Source organism: Ranitomeya imitator, chromosome 2 (assembly GCF_032444005.1).
Source record: "Ranitomeya imitator isolate aRanImi1 chromosome 2, aRanImi1.pri, whole genome shotgun sequence".
NCBI lineage: Eukaryota > Metazoa > Chordata > Amphibia > Anura > Dendrobatidae > Ranitomeya > Ranitomeya imitator.
In genome coordinates, this window is record NC_091283.1 from 109,653,046 (window position 1) to 109,668,447 (window position 15,402).

Sequence of the window (15,402 nt, forward strand, 5' to 3'; positions counted from 1 at the left end):
AGGTCTTTCCTTAGTTTCTCTGGCTTAGAGCAGGAAGATAAGCCTCTGCCTACAGTCTCGCCCCGGAACACGAGCATCTCATTAACTGAAAACTTCTAACACAGAATACACCCGAGGTGGATAGACTGGGTGGAGGCAGTGGATGTTCTGTGCCGGTTGGAGGAGATGGGGGCTTTTGATGACAGGTCGGGTATCAGCTGGTTTGCGGTGTGGCATCCGTGGATTCAATTCAAAGAGTCTCAACATTTTCAGTCCCGGCTGATGCAAGGTGCACTACCCCGTCTCCCATAGTGAAAATAAATTTGTTGGGTGCTGGGCTTTTAATGTCCTATTAATATTCTTGTATCGCCTTTTGCTTTTTCCTCTCTTTCTCTTTAATATTTTCTTCTATTCTATCCTTTCTCTTTCTTTGCTTAACTAAGCCATTGTCCCTCTCCCTGTGATATATTCAATTCAATATAGATATGTATTCTCATGTAAAAAGCCATCCTTAGCGGTGGTGATACTGCTGATGAAGAGGAGGAGGGTTGAATGTCTTTACTCTCTTAACGTGTATGGGTTAAAATTATAATGCTTGTAAATATTGCTTTCTCTGTTTAATAAAAATATATTGAACAATAACACAGAATACACAAAGATCACAAGATGGATTTTTTCACCCCAGGTATCATTTTAATCAGTGTAACAGGGGCAACCTGACAATGTCTGTAGTTTATTTAACAAAATCCGGCTGACAGGTTCACTTTAAGATGTCTGTAGTCGCTCAATGGGAATCTTTTCTGTTCATATCCAGGGAATAAAATCAGTCCTGGTGCGATGGAGACCCTGGCCAGGTACAGTTCTGGCCATAAAATCACTCTATGTAATGGGTTCTGCACCTGTGTGATCGGCACATTACCATGGCGCTATTGAATTCCATGAAGGCAACAATGAAAGATCCCATTCTGTGACTTCAAACACATCTTGAAAACCGAAGACGTGCAGACTTTTCCATCAGATAATTGTCATCAGAGTCAGTCCGAACAAAAAAAACTGGACATGTGCACAGCACTATAGAATAACATAGGGGCGAGTGCTATCCATCAAAATGACGGACAGAACTTGTTCAATTTTTACAGTCATTTGCATGAGCCCTTACTCATATTATCTAAAAAGAATACCACCCTTCAACATCTCAATACAATAGCAATAATGTCAAAGCAAACATCCTATATGTATAGTGAAACTGACTAAGGAGTAAAGACCCCGTGACTCAAATGCACGTTTCGCCTTGGCTTTCTCAGGGGAATGCAATATCATGTTCTCAGTGTGCAGCCATTATTATATATAGACTTTGTACTGGCTATGAATATTGTATTCTTATCTGATGCTTCTTTCGTGAACTTCTTGTTCTGTGTCTTTCCCATATATTTTAATGGATCTTTTATTGTTATCGGATATTTAGTAAAATTATACTTAAATTAATTTTTGAATGGTTATTCAATTTTTGTAGTTTTTTTTTTATTTTCTGGAATTCCCACTATAACTCTATACTAGTGATTTTGTGTTTGTTTCTAGGTTTATAATAAGTTCTCCATAAAATTTTAGGAGCACGAACTGTCATCGGCTATCACACGAATGGGATAATCTGTATTCACTGAAGACTGATTTTACTAATCAATTGAGACTTTTCAGACCAGGAGGATAAAAAAAGCAGCATACTCTATTAAGATATGTTAGAAAGTATCTTATTTTCAGGTGTACTATTAAATTGATTGTCCTGTCTTCTGATAAGTCTGCAGTTATTATACATGACTGCAGCATTCTTAATCCCAACAGCGTGCAATGTGCACGCTGTCAGGATTCTCAGATATTGCTGGCAATAGCGGGCAGTCACAAGACCACAAGAGTACAATTTGCATATATGCTGTCACTTGTCTTGAGAGAAGTCAGGCAAGTCTAGTCGGAATGTGGCCGGAAGAATCCAAATCGCATATTTGCGGTCATGTACCTGCCCGCTTTCATCGGCAATACCCATGAAATCTGAAGGCGTGCTCACTGCATGCTGTCAGGATTCAGAAGTCTGCAGTTACATAGAGACAACCACTTTAATTTTTTTTTTCATAAATTAAACAATGGCTAATTTCTAAACTTTGGAGCACACATCTGGGTCTGTACATAATATTGGAATAAAACTGGATACATGTTGTTAGTGTTAGCAGTAGCATTCATTTGGGGAGAATGGATCCAAGGGAAATAAATTGTATCCTTTCTTGCAAGAAGACGAGAAAAAAATACCAATATAGCCAATCTCTCTTTATTTCATTCACACTAGGTTCAATAATATACATGACAACACTTTTCATATGTGAAAATACCTTGGTGATTCCTGAAGGGGTTTCCTGTGACAGGTGAATTAGAATAGAGAATGTGGGTTCCTGCTACTTAAATGTTAAAAATAATATGGCTAATTATTTAATGTGTTCAGTGTACAAAAACATAACGTTAGAAAATGTCCAGATAAGACGGGATTGCAGTGGCGACAGTAAAACAATAAAACGAGCCTGGCTAAGGACATACGTATGATACAATGCCAACATGGAGTCCAAACGAAACGAGGGAAGAGGGGAGGAAAAAGCAAGCTATAAAATCAGTAGCTTTCTGCTTAAAATATGTAGAAAATACTGTTGCATATATTTTGGAATATTACTCTTATACATTTGTGAACTGAAAATGTGATTTTATACTTGGATTTTCCTAAATAATTTCTTGGATAAACTAGAAAAAAAAAGTGTTTTACACAATATACACATTTCATTACTTACAAAGAGAAACAAGCTTAGCATTTGTATATTTTAAAACCCGGGATACGGAGGGGTTAGTAGCACCATAAAAAATGTTTTGTGTTTTTTATTTTCTCTCAAAACTGCAGCCTTGTTACTTTAAAGATACTCAGTGCGTTTCTTCGTATTGCTCATAGGAAAAGTGCCATTTTGGTACTGGGAAAAAAAACTTCATGTTGATCCTCGCCAAAACATAGCTCTCTTGAAAGAGGTTTTATCGTTTCTGAGTCCACTCGGCAGTATGCACCAGACAATCTTCAATATGGCACTTTGGTGAGGTACATTTGAAATTGTTTTAAACAGTATATGTTTTTTACTTTATCTACACAGTAGCACCATTGTCACCCAGGACAATTGAGATCTTAGCACTCTTCCACAGGTAGCCAGATCACCAAAATGTTACGTCCTCTTCATACATACTTGGCATCGGCTGACGCGTGTTCTCAGGTCACCAGCTTTGAGTGTTTCAGACTGAGGTTTACTGAAGATGGAAAGAAGAGTCATTTCTTAGTACAGCCTACATATCACAGCTGGCAGGTTACACCAGTCAACATTTTGACATAAGACAGTATTCGCTAAATCCTGAGAACCTGAACATGGCTCTCGAAGCTGTCGGCTCAATCTACATTACGGAAATTCTTTTCCAGCTAACAATCTGGATGAAGAATGCGTACATATATACATTCACTACAAATTACCGATTCTCCTATCACTCCCCTTTATGTCATAAAAGGTTGTAGACAAAACCTATCATGGAACATAATTCTTTTGAATTGACCTACCTAAACATTTCAGACATTTCCACGGTGGCCAGCCAGAAACTATATGAATTTGCATAGTAATTGCAGGTACCGCGACCATGACATTCAATGAAAGGTGCTGAACGGAATTCCTCTAAACATGATCCAGGAGATGCTAAAGCTTGTCCTGAACCTTCTGCACCGGCACTTGTGTGCTAGGAAATAAAAGTAAAGCCTATAGTTAGTATATTATTCCCAAAATAACCCTGCACCTTGTGGAAAACATTAGTATCTTACATCCAGAGCAGTTGCCAACGCCCGGCCAACCATGGCAAGTGTCCACTTAGCCCTGTGAACGCTGAATGTATGGAGTGGTCTCAGCAGCTAAGAACATTAGTACCCTACATGCAGGGCTGTCACCAGCACCCAGTCAACCTGGGCAAGTGCCCACACGAACCTGTACGGACTGCATGTACTGGGCACACTCAGGAGTTCAACTGGCTCAAGACAGTGAAGGTTTAACAAGACAGGTTCCACCCAGGACAGGCCTGGCTATAGTCGACCAAAGAAGTTGAGTAAACATGTTCAGCATTTTGACGCTGATGTCTAGAGTTTGTCTTACAGAATAGACGTATGAGTGCTGCCAGCTTTGCTGCATGGCTGTCGTCCCAGAAGGAAGCCTCTTCTAAATTTGATGCAGAAGAAAGCCCACAAACAATTTGCTGAAGACATGCAGACTAAGGACATGGATTACTGGAGCCGGTGGTCTGATGAGACCAAGTTAGGCTTATTTGGTTCAGATGGTGTCAAGCGTGTGTGGCAGCAATCAGGTGAGGAGTACAAAGACAGGTGTGTTTCACCTACTGTCAAGCATGGTGGTGGGAGTGTCATGGTTTGTGGCTGCATGAGTGCTGACAGCTTGGGGAGCTACGGTTCATTGAGGGAACCATGAATGCCAATATGTACAGTGACATACTATTCCAACATGATAATGACCCCACTGGTGGATGTACAGATGACACAGTGTTTCTACATTACCATCATGAAGGAATATCCAATCCATAGTGAAGACCAGCCCTGTGGACATGGAGGAATCTGAATGGTCTGACTGTGAATGGCAATCACCATGGCGGGAGCTTCACAAACGGAGCATCTGTGTGGGTTAGAGAATCAAGATTAAAGGGCGTCTTATTTACTGTCTTTGTATTGGCACAATCCCCTTGCTGTCCATGTATAGCAGTCAGAATACACCTGGGTTGTCCCCACTAGCGGTGACCGTTGTGAGCCTGTCTACCAACTCGGTCACTTGTCACTTTTCTTACTAGTAATACACTCATTGTTTCATTAAACACAATGTGGCATCACTTATAGGAACAGCATGGCTGGATGAGATGCCAGACAATTCATCTGCAGCAATGATTTCCCCATATGCTGACAAAGGTGACTAACAGAAAGCAATATGTTCAATTTGAGTCCGGAAGCAAAAAAAAAAAAAAGGTATTGTTCCAATGCATGATAAATGAGCCAGGCTGATTATCGGCCAAGATCTTCCCAGACTGATCTGATGAATTCCTGGCCGTACGCATGATCATATGGATGACCATTATTTTTCTTACATGCACACCTCAGAGACATGCCATCTTAAACTACAGATGCCACAAGCAAATCCTGCGAGCACTCAGCACACGGGCATTCTGTTCTATCCGTGATCATTCACCATCACAATAAATTCAATCTGCTCAAAACCTCATTTTATTTCCATCTGTTTATGTGGAGACGCTGATCCCTGCTTCCCGCTACATGGTGCCTTGGGCATTATATGAATGAGATTGTGTGGGCTATCCCAGAGAATGAAGTCCCTGTTTCACTAATCTCCTGTAATCATTCATAACCATCGCACTGACAACTGGCAGCTTCCCCGCTCTTCAATGATCGCACAGAACAATCCTCCTGAGTACGGCAAACATGCCAACTTCACATGGACACACGCTCACATTTATTATGCATGCGTACATTACAAAAATCCAAGACAAAAAAAGTATTATGTTGTAAATGCCTAGGGCCGTACTTACGCCTTGTAATGTACACTGCATGAAAGTGAAATACAGCGTGAGGCTGAGGAGCTGTAAGGGCATCCTCACACCCCAATGCACTTCCAGGCACAATGTGTAAAGGCGACTTCTTGCTGATGGAGCAGTGTTTTGGGCTCATAACGTGATCAAACGGCTTATCTTTTAATGATCTAGAAATGATCTGGTTAAAGTTTCTGACAGGTTCCCTTTAAGGACTGGTCTGTTTTTTTTGTTTGTTTTTTTACTTTTGATTTCCCCCTACCTTCTTGCAAGAGCCATAACATTTTTATTTGTTCAATAGACGTAACATACACCTGAGGGAGGCTGGATTCAAGGTTTTTTTAATAAAGTTTTTATTTTTGTAGTACTTTTATTCTATCCACACTTTTCGATCTATCTGCCTTTTTCAGGTCGACAGGAACGCCCTCCATCTGATTTGTAGCTTTCAAAAACACCATTAATTTTACCATGTAATGTACAGGAAAAGGGAAAAAAGACTAAAGAGCAAAAGCGAAATTATGAAAAAAAAATTGTTTCGTCTCTATAGCATTCATTCTTTGGTAAAAATGATTCTGAAATTTGATTCTACAGGGCAGTGCAATTATGGCGATAGCAAACTTAGTAGACTTCTTTATATTTAAGTGGTAAAAAAAATAAAACTTTTTTTGTTTGTTTCTGTTGTCATTTTGTAAGATACTGTACCCTTTTTCTTTCTTTTACTGACACCAATGTGACTTTTTGGTTGCATTTATTTTTTACAGAGGAGTTATGACTCAATAACCGGAATTCTGCTATTCTGATTTTTTTTCTCATTACAGCTTTTACCATAAGTTTTAATTATTTTTATATTTTAGACTGGACTTTTACAGATGTAGCAATACCAAATATGTTGATTTTTGTTATTTCTTTATTCTTAATGCAGCAAAACAGTGGCGATTTGAATTTTCAGATTTCATTTACGGTATATTTTTATTTTTTTTTTACTTCCACTAGAGGATTTAAACCTGAGATTGTCTGACTACTGATACTATATACAGCAATATAACAGCATTGCGGCGTATAGTAAAAATCTCGGTCTTTCATGAAGCTCAGTCTGTGGCACAGGTTTCACAGGAGCACCAACATTGGCAGCGACAGGGTCCTTCAGCAGGCACCCGGCTGCCATAGTAGCCCAGCGTTTAAATGGGTAACTGCAGCGATCGGAGCTCAGCTTCGGAAGCGCCCTTTTAGATGTTAAGGCACAAATGCTGGTTATATAATATGCAGCCAGCACATGCCACGTGCTATGTGGTTTTGCAGGGAAGGAAAAACAGCTATGAATTAGAGTTGCTAACCCGAAACACGTAACTTTATGGATCCTTAATCTTTTTGCTTTTTCTCACCATGTTTTTAATTGCACAGTAAAAGTAATGTTTTAACATTTTCCCATTGGTGCTGAAGCCCAGTCTTCATGGACCCTTCTTTAAGGGGTTGAGTTGATTTTTTGGGTTAGAGCAGCCAAGTCCAAGACTCATACCAATCATCAGTTCCAGGCACAGTCACGCTTTCCTCATGATTGAATAGGTTCCCAGCTTTTGGACAGGATCGGTCATCCATAGAACACACTTTAAAAGCATATACTTTGCAAAGCTTGATGAAGCCTACTAGAGTTTTAGATTAAGAGTTGCATGTATTCTCCAATCGCTTACCCCCCTCTGCTACATGGTAAAGACATCTAATGCCCACAGATCAATGGTACAAACCTTGGATGTCGGCACCACCACGTACTCGGTAATAAAGGTGGTGGCAATAATAAAGGTACCGGATTCACATGACCCCAGTTTTCACTCTGTCCTTTACTGGGCCGGTCATGTGTGCTTCCAGTGGCCGAGCAGAAGATGTCCTCATAAAGCCGATATGTCATTACCTGCATTGCTGATTCATAGGCAGTATGGGGCCTTACGGTGCCTTGCAAGGGTAAGCTTCGTAAGGCCCCATGCTTAGCCATTAAAGAGGATGTTTTTGTACAGTAGTCTGTGATCACTGCCATTTTCCATCCACATACAAAATTGTATAATAAGAAAGTTGTGATATGTGTAATGGGGCAATCATTGTCTTGTTTCACCATTAAGTAGCATCATGTACAGTTTCTCACCGGCTTATAAATGGCTGAATGTCTCTTCCTCTTAGTGGCTCCATGTTCATTGGCATTGGCTCTGGCGTGGAAAGCCAGTAGGAGTAATCATTTCTTGATGCAAAATTGCACACATTATTGATATTGCAAAACATGAAAGGCATTGTGCTAAACCGCCTGAGACAGCTGCCAGCAGTACCTGAAATAAAATGGGCGAATAGATCAATTCTAAGCAACAGCATACCCGGGTGTGTTTGCATTCAACATATCGGTACAACTTATTGTTATCCATCTTTCTATCAGGCAATAAGTGAATTACATCCATTATTTAGCTTTATAAATTCTTCTGTGTTTGATAGATGTTTTACAACAATAGGTTTGCAAGTGACCACATCTTACCCAAGTCTTGGCCATGTGCCCGTTCATTCCCCTGTACATAAAGAAGAGAATATCCATCGTATATCCTACTGGTACCCTGAGGACATGCTGGTGATTCTGTCGCTTGACTATGGCGGGTTATGAGGAATCCATGAGCTACAGATCCTGAGCCTGGTGCACCAGGAGGGCCTTGGACTCCATCTGGACCAGGGGGCCCTTGGTTTCCTCTTGAACCTTTTTACATAAAAGAAAATACATTTATTTTCTGCATCTGTAACCTTTACTATAATTTTAGATTTAATTTGTGGACCACTCAGGTCGGGATAAAACATACCTGGCTGGCCTGGTAGACCCCTGTCACCTTTACGTCCTGCCTGTCCCTCAAATCCTGGTAGCCCATCTCTGCCGGAATCACCAGGAGACCCTAGTGAACCTTTTAGAAGACAAAACAGATTACTTATGAAAAAAAACTTGTGACAAATTAACAGCATAAATCTAAAATTAAGATAAAATTGTAATGCTGTAGCTTAATGGTAGGTAAACTGACCAACTGCTATAAAATGTAGCAGAAAGATGAAAGCGTGATGGTGTTATAGACAGAAAACACCACCATCGAAACAATGAGGATTTGCCAGTCACAAATCCTGAATCCAATTAGTAAAGTGCTGTTAGGGTACCGTCACACAGTGCAATTTTGATCGCTACGACGGCACGATTCGTGACGTTCGAGCGATATAGTTACGAGATCGCAGTGTCTGACACGCTCCTGCGATCAGGGACCCCGCTGAGAATCGTACGTCGTAGCAGATCGTTTGAAACTTTCTTTCGTCGTCTAGTGTCCCGCTGTGGCGGCATGATCGCATCGTGTAACATATATCGTATACGATGTGCGCATAGTAACCAACGGCTTCTACATCGCACATACGTCATGAAATTATCGCTCCAGCGTCGTAGATTGCAAAGTGTGACAGCAGTCTACGACGCTGGAGCGATATTGTTACGACGCTGGAGCGTCACGGATCGTACCGTCGTAGCGATGAAAATTGCACTGTGTGACGGTACCCTTAAATAGTTGATAATCTAGGTATGTAATCTTTACATTAATTACCTGGTGATCCAGGCGGCCCTGGTTGTCCAGGAGGTCCATTACTTCCTGGGCGCCCAGGTGGACCAGGAGGTCCTGGTATAGTCCTGATCTCGCCCTTTGGACCAGGTGATCCTGGAGAACCTATTTGTAAAAAAGCAAGATTTGCATACAAAATTTGAGATGCTTTGAGAGATACCCTGATTATCTCATAGGGCTTATGTACATTATGCATGTCTGTGCAATGCAGCGGTCATCATGCAGAGTATGGCACAGGCCCGTTTGGGTGAATACTGCACATAATGAAAAAAGCCAAAGCAAAACTATAATAAATCAGTGGTGAATGATTGGTATTGAGGTAATTTCTGTCACCTGTCTAAATGCCCGACACACATTACACTAACATTAGGAGGACCTGCCAATATCATCGGGTTTGGCCAACAGTGAAGTTTGTATGATCTCTCCCAACAAGTGAGTCTGGGAAGATAAATATCCATCATGTCCCATTTCAGATTTCTGATCCTTTTGTTCTGTAAGACCTCATTCACACATACGTGAAAAAATGCTACTTGTGTCATCAGTGTATCATCAGTGTGTCCGTTTTTGCTATCAGTGTCTTCAAAATTTTTCAAGGATGGATAAATAAATACGGTAAATTACAAAGCTTCTCCTACACTTTGCAATCTTAAATATGGACAGAACATGGATGGCACAATGATGCCATCCGTACGTTGTACGTATTTTTCACAGACCCATAGACTTGTATTGGCCATTTTCATCTGTGCTGCTGGAATAAAACGGACATGTGAACAGAATCATGGATTGTATAGGGTACGTATTGTATCTGTGAAAAAAAACAGATACAACATATAAATGCAACATGGTCATCTAAGTGAGGCCTAAGAGATAAGTCGCCATCAGAGATATCCAGCAGCGGCTCTCTCATAGAGCACACCGGAGCACTCACCAGACCGAGTGCTGTGTCTAATAGAGAGAAGCCAAGATGGCTGCCAACCGAACAATCAATAACTATCTAAATTATATGGGGGCTTAAGTCTGTTATTTAGTGTGTCCTTATTCTATTTAAGTCCCTTCAAATAGTAGAGTTACCCTCAGAGGTTGTGTACCAATATAACAAATATTATAAAACCTGGAACGCAAAATGATACACAGAAGATTCTTCTCACCTTGAAGACCTGGGCTGCCTGGGTCACCCTTAAAGCCTGCCAAACCAGGAGGCCCACTGGGCCCTTTCATACCTGAAAAGACACATTACATGATTATGGACTAGTCCTTTGCCTTTCATGCTGTAAGATTTGTCTAGGTGGAATATGCGGAATAAATTCGTTTTACAGTTCTGTCAGCTGTAATCGGCCATGTATCGGGAGGGCTGAGAGTGATGTAACTCAGCACCCACCATTGTCTGCCGCCGGCGGGCAACCAGTATAAATAACATAAAATGAAGATCTCACAGAGGATCAAAATATCACATTCCACCATATTATATGGATTATATTGTTTATTGTTGAAGTTAATCTTCGCTGTTCTCTCATGCTCGGCTCTGTCCATTGTCTGGGAGGCCAAATACTTCCATGATGATATGTGAACTCTGCAAACTCTGGGACAGAGACTCCATACCCATCCAGCCCCCATTAGTATTACCTGGAAAGCCTGGGACACCGGGTACACCCTGATCTCCTTTCATTCCATTCAGACCTGGTCTTCCAGGATCACCCTGTAGACAAGCACAAAATGAAGTAAAATTCCTCCAGTACTCAGCTTCCTTCTCCTAACCTTGTAAAAAAAAGTAAATAAAGGGGTTCTTGTATCTTGTATATATTTTGCATCTATGCAGGGAACATGTCACTCTCCAATGCAATCTACTGGGATCTGAACATGCACAACTGTTCCTATTAACTTCTATGGTAATCCCAAACGTTATGGAGCACGCTTGCTTCTTGTGGAGAGAATATAAACGACACATCGGAAACTAACATGTCTTTTCCTTTTGTTACACACCAGTAGATGACTGGCCAGTTTTGATCACGTGGTTTTAATGTACTTCCAGATGCTAATGTTTAGTCCCTTCCATTAAACATTTTCTTTAACATAGCCTCCTCCTGTGTAACAGTTATATAGGTAGAAAAAGCTTTTGTAACTATCAGGTTTAACCTTTCTCCACTAGTTACACATTCCCTATTGCTAGATTATTCATAATCATAACCCACAATGCCTTTTTTGTGAAACAAGCATCCAGCCCTTTTGTAAAAGCTGTTGTAGTGTCGGCCATTGCTACCTCTTGTGGTCGGCATTCCACAGTCTGACTGCACTAACTGTAAAGAACCCTTTCCTATTTAGCTGCTGGAATCGCCTTTCCTTCACAATTAATTAATGTTGCCTGAGCCTTTGGAAGGTCATTGGAAGGAATAAGTCATGTGCCAGTCCTTTTTTTGACCACACATGTATGTATACATGGGGTAAGCATGTCTTTGGATTTTGTCCCGGTCTGAGTGGGCTTATAATCTATTGAGGCATTGTGAGTTCTTTTGATTCCTGAAAGCCAGTGGGCCGTTTTTATAATTTATGTACTACATATTTGCTTCCCTGGGGTGTATTGTATTGTTCCCCCTTAGTCCTGCTTATCTGCAGATCCCCTCCGGTTAAAATCTTTTGATGTATGTAACATGTATATTTTAAACATTTTTTGTATGTGTTTTTCCAAATAAATGAATATCTTTTATCCTTAAGATGTTGTGTGGGACATTTTTGCTCTATTTTTCTCTGTTGATATCTAGCTGGAGCGGTCCATTTGAATTTATATTTTCTAGTCATTTTGGGAGAGCTGGTATACTTTGCTCTCGGCCTCGCTATATGGTGGTGCTTTATGATTATATTAATGGATCCTTTTTAAAACGTGGAGACCAAAATAGGATTCTATATCCTAGATGTGGCCTTACTCGTGATGTAACATCGAACACTATTATGTTTTACCCAAATATACTCCTACAAAGACAGAGAAACAAAATGAATAACTCAGAATAAGAACCTGAACCCAAACAGCTAGACAGGAAGGAGACAGTGAGAAAGAAGCAGAAACTATCAATATAGTATATTCCTAATGAAGAATTAGACTCGTGATAGCAGATTTAGAACCCGTAGCCGCTGAAATGAGGTGATAAATCAAATATAACTGAGAAAAATAAAAGAAAACCTAAGTATGGTCCTTATTTCATTATGGTGGATGAATTTGGATCCTGAAGCTCTACTACAACCTTATTTTCTTACATTCCTATCTGGATTTAGATCATTTCACCAACTTGATCCTGGAGCACAGCATTTGTCCTACCACATTAAAGGGGATACAGGATGAGTGCAATGGTGATGTGTAATGTATACAAGGCATTGGCCCGAACCATGAAAAACACATCACCCTTTATTCTTCCAATATTATGCCCATCCTTCATTCCATTATTTTTTAACATGGATGGAAGCAACGAATGAACTTTATTCCACCAGTTGTCCCATTAGGTTGCAATGTTAGAAATTATAGACAGAAAAGTTACATTCTCCCAATTACATCAATGCTGAATATCCCAGGGATCTACCATCCATTAACATGAATGTAATGACTAATAATAAATTGAGCCTCATGAGTTTTCAGTCGTTTGGCACAGATTCCATAGTAGGTAAATAAGAGCGGAGGCATGACATAAAGATGAAGATTTTATCAGGTTTCTTGAGAAACAGAGTGATCTGAAAATTGTGAAACTTATGTTAATATAGGCATCCAGTAAGGGTTACCGGTAGTCCTGGTGTTCCTGAGTCTCCTTTTGGTCCAGGGAATCCAGGTTGTCCGGGGATGCCAGGATTACCTTTATCGCCCTTGAAACCTCCATTGCCAGGGGGGCCGCGAGGACCTTCTGGGCCTGGTGGACCTTTGTATCATATATAAAAGTTAGGAAGATGGAGTGAGAATGAAATTTGTATTGTTCAATTTAGTGGATTACACAAGATGCAAGAATTAATATGCCTTGTATTCTTCCTTTACTCATTGATTTCCTAATGTATATGTGATGTAAAAGACTTAAAATGGATATTCAATTCTACAAAATTTCTCACCTATCGATTGGATAGCTGATATTTGACAGATCAGTGTAAATCAGATGTAACCCATTGAATACCCACAAATTGCCAGAACCAGAAATTAGGTTTCACGTTTTTCTCTGGTTCTCTTTTGTCCAGAAAGAGAAATATGGAGCATCCGTTCATGAATACTGAAGCCGTACTAACTTTTCATGGCCGAGACAATGATAGCTGGGCACAGCGCTTGGATATCTTGATCAATAACATAGACTTACAAATTGAGATTCAATGGAGAACCAGGGACATATGGCTTCAAAAGTTGCCCATCGGTGGGAACACCACCAATCTACCACTTATCAACTATCCAATGGATAGACTGGAATAGTCCTTTACGTAATCCTGTTATAAATGTATCTCCCATTCATGCTTCTGAGGAACCCTCATTCTCCTTATGATCTGGTAAGAGATTCCTGCAAAGATGGCAGAAGAAAAACTCTTATAACAGGGATGGTAAACTAATTTTACTAAAGAATGCTGGTTGTGGGTCAGGCTACATAATCTAATAATCTCTGCCACAACCATGCATGTGCCAAGGAGTATGCATTACTTTGTCTCTATGGGGTTGGTGTAGGAAATATTCCCAGGGGTTCGATCTTAGTAAAAAAACTTGAGAATTACTGTATACTGAATAATGTTAAAGATACCTGCCATGGCTGGTGCTAATTGCATGGCTGTATGTTTTTGCAGTTCTATAATAGGAATATGGGGTACCCATTCATTTAGTAAGCTCCCCAACATTTCCCACTTACGGTACTACTATTTTCTGCTTGAAAAATCGCTCCCTTATGTGTCACCTATGATGCTATCTACAACAAACACTCTGCACGGCGTGCTGAAATGAACGCTACAGATGTTTTCAGGTAGCGCAGACTATTGCTCTACGTGGTTCCGGGTCTATGCAGAATAACCGAATCCCCGAACAATAAAGCCATTGTGCTGGAAGTCAGCGCGACCTGGAAAGTGTTACTGCTAAGGGCATGTTTTATGAACAAAACTCATATTTTCCCCTCACTTTATTAACCACTACACAAGGTATGTTGATCATACATTTTGTACTGCATAAATTACCATTCAGAAATAAGCTAGGGACGATTGAGGACTGATCAGATTGGGCATTTATACAGTATAAATATTAAGCATTTGTACACAAATCCAAAACAACAAGCTACTTACTATGAAGTCGTGCAATGTCACTCTGAACCCAGGATTTCAGAGGACTTGTCTCATTAGTAAAAGAAATCAATGCCAGATGTAGATTGTTATGAAGTGAACATGTACTTGATGTAGTAGGAGATTCATTTGGCTTACTGAAAGTTTAATATTGTAGCTGATTGGTATTATTGGCCTGATGTGTGTACATAGATTTCACTGAATTACCCAAACCAGAAATACTAATTGATAACAAATAGAACATTTGTTAATCAAACGCCATGGCTTGGTTCACACATTGCGTATCGGCACATCTGTCAATTTAATTGTTAATGGTCATGCAGTTTAACCAACAAAACCACAGGCCATTGCCAATACATTTATAAACTGTGCCATACACTATATGTGGCACCTTAGTCACAACGTGCTGCAAATAGTGAAGTCGGCCTTACCGAATACTTTCCAGCACTTTTACACCTACCTGTAACTCTCCATACATCTAAATCTCAGTTCTAACACTGTCTCTAGTCTTGCTGTCTTTATTCTGAGGTTACCTGAATAAGGCTTTGTTAGTATCTGGGTAGAAGAATCGGTTTGTAACCAAAAACACTGGACAGAAAAGAACAGTAAAGAAAAATGAAGGCCATCATGACGGCAGCCTGACAGACCCCAATATAGTTTATGGGGTCTGTTGGGCAGTGCTAGTTTCTGTCATATGTCAGATATGAAACATCCACTCATTTCACTGTTTTGTTCCTATGACGGAGAACAACAAATAGGAATCGCAGGTGTGGATGGAGCCTAAAAGGAACCTGAGCCGTTGTGGCATTAAAGGGGCCTCCCTGTAACTACTTTTGTACATGAAGCTTATTGTGAAATATTAATGCAGAGAGAATAACTA

At 40.2% G+C, this 15,402-nt stretch overlaps 1 protein-coding gene across 1 annotated transcript in view; it reads right to left on the minus strand.

The window, feature by feature from the left end:
- Window positions 1–2,282: 2,282 nt before the first annotated feature.
- Window positions 2,283–15,402, minus strand: part of COL4A5 (collagen type IV alpha 5 chain) — a 263,094-nt gene continuing 249,974 nt past the window's right edge. Inside the window, exons 42-51 of the mRNA XM_069747143.1 lie at window positions 13,011–13,144; window positions 10,872–10,944; window positions 10,397–10,468; window positions 9,234–9,353; window positions 8,460–8,558; window positions 8,147–8,359; window positions 7,769–7,946; window positions 4,601–4,715; window positions 3,605–3,777; window positions 2,283–3,303 (exon numbers count right to left, since the gene is read on the minus strand). Of these exons, the coding sequence (XP_069603244.1) occupies window positions 3,222–3,303; window positions 3,605–3,777; window positions 4,601–4,715; window positions 7,769–7,946; window positions 8,147–8,359; window positions 8,460–8,558; window positions 9,234–9,353; window positions 10,397–10,468; window positions 10,872–10,944; window positions 13,011–13,144 (1,259 nt within the window). The 3' untranslated portion in view covers window positions 2,283–3,221. The remainder of the gene's footprint in view (window positions 3,304–3,604; window positions 3,778–4,600; window positions 4,716–7,768; window positions 7,947–8,146; window positions 8,360–8,459; window positions 8,559–9,233; window positions 9,354–10,396; window positions 10,469–10,871; window positions 10,945–13,010; window positions 13,145–15,402) is intronic.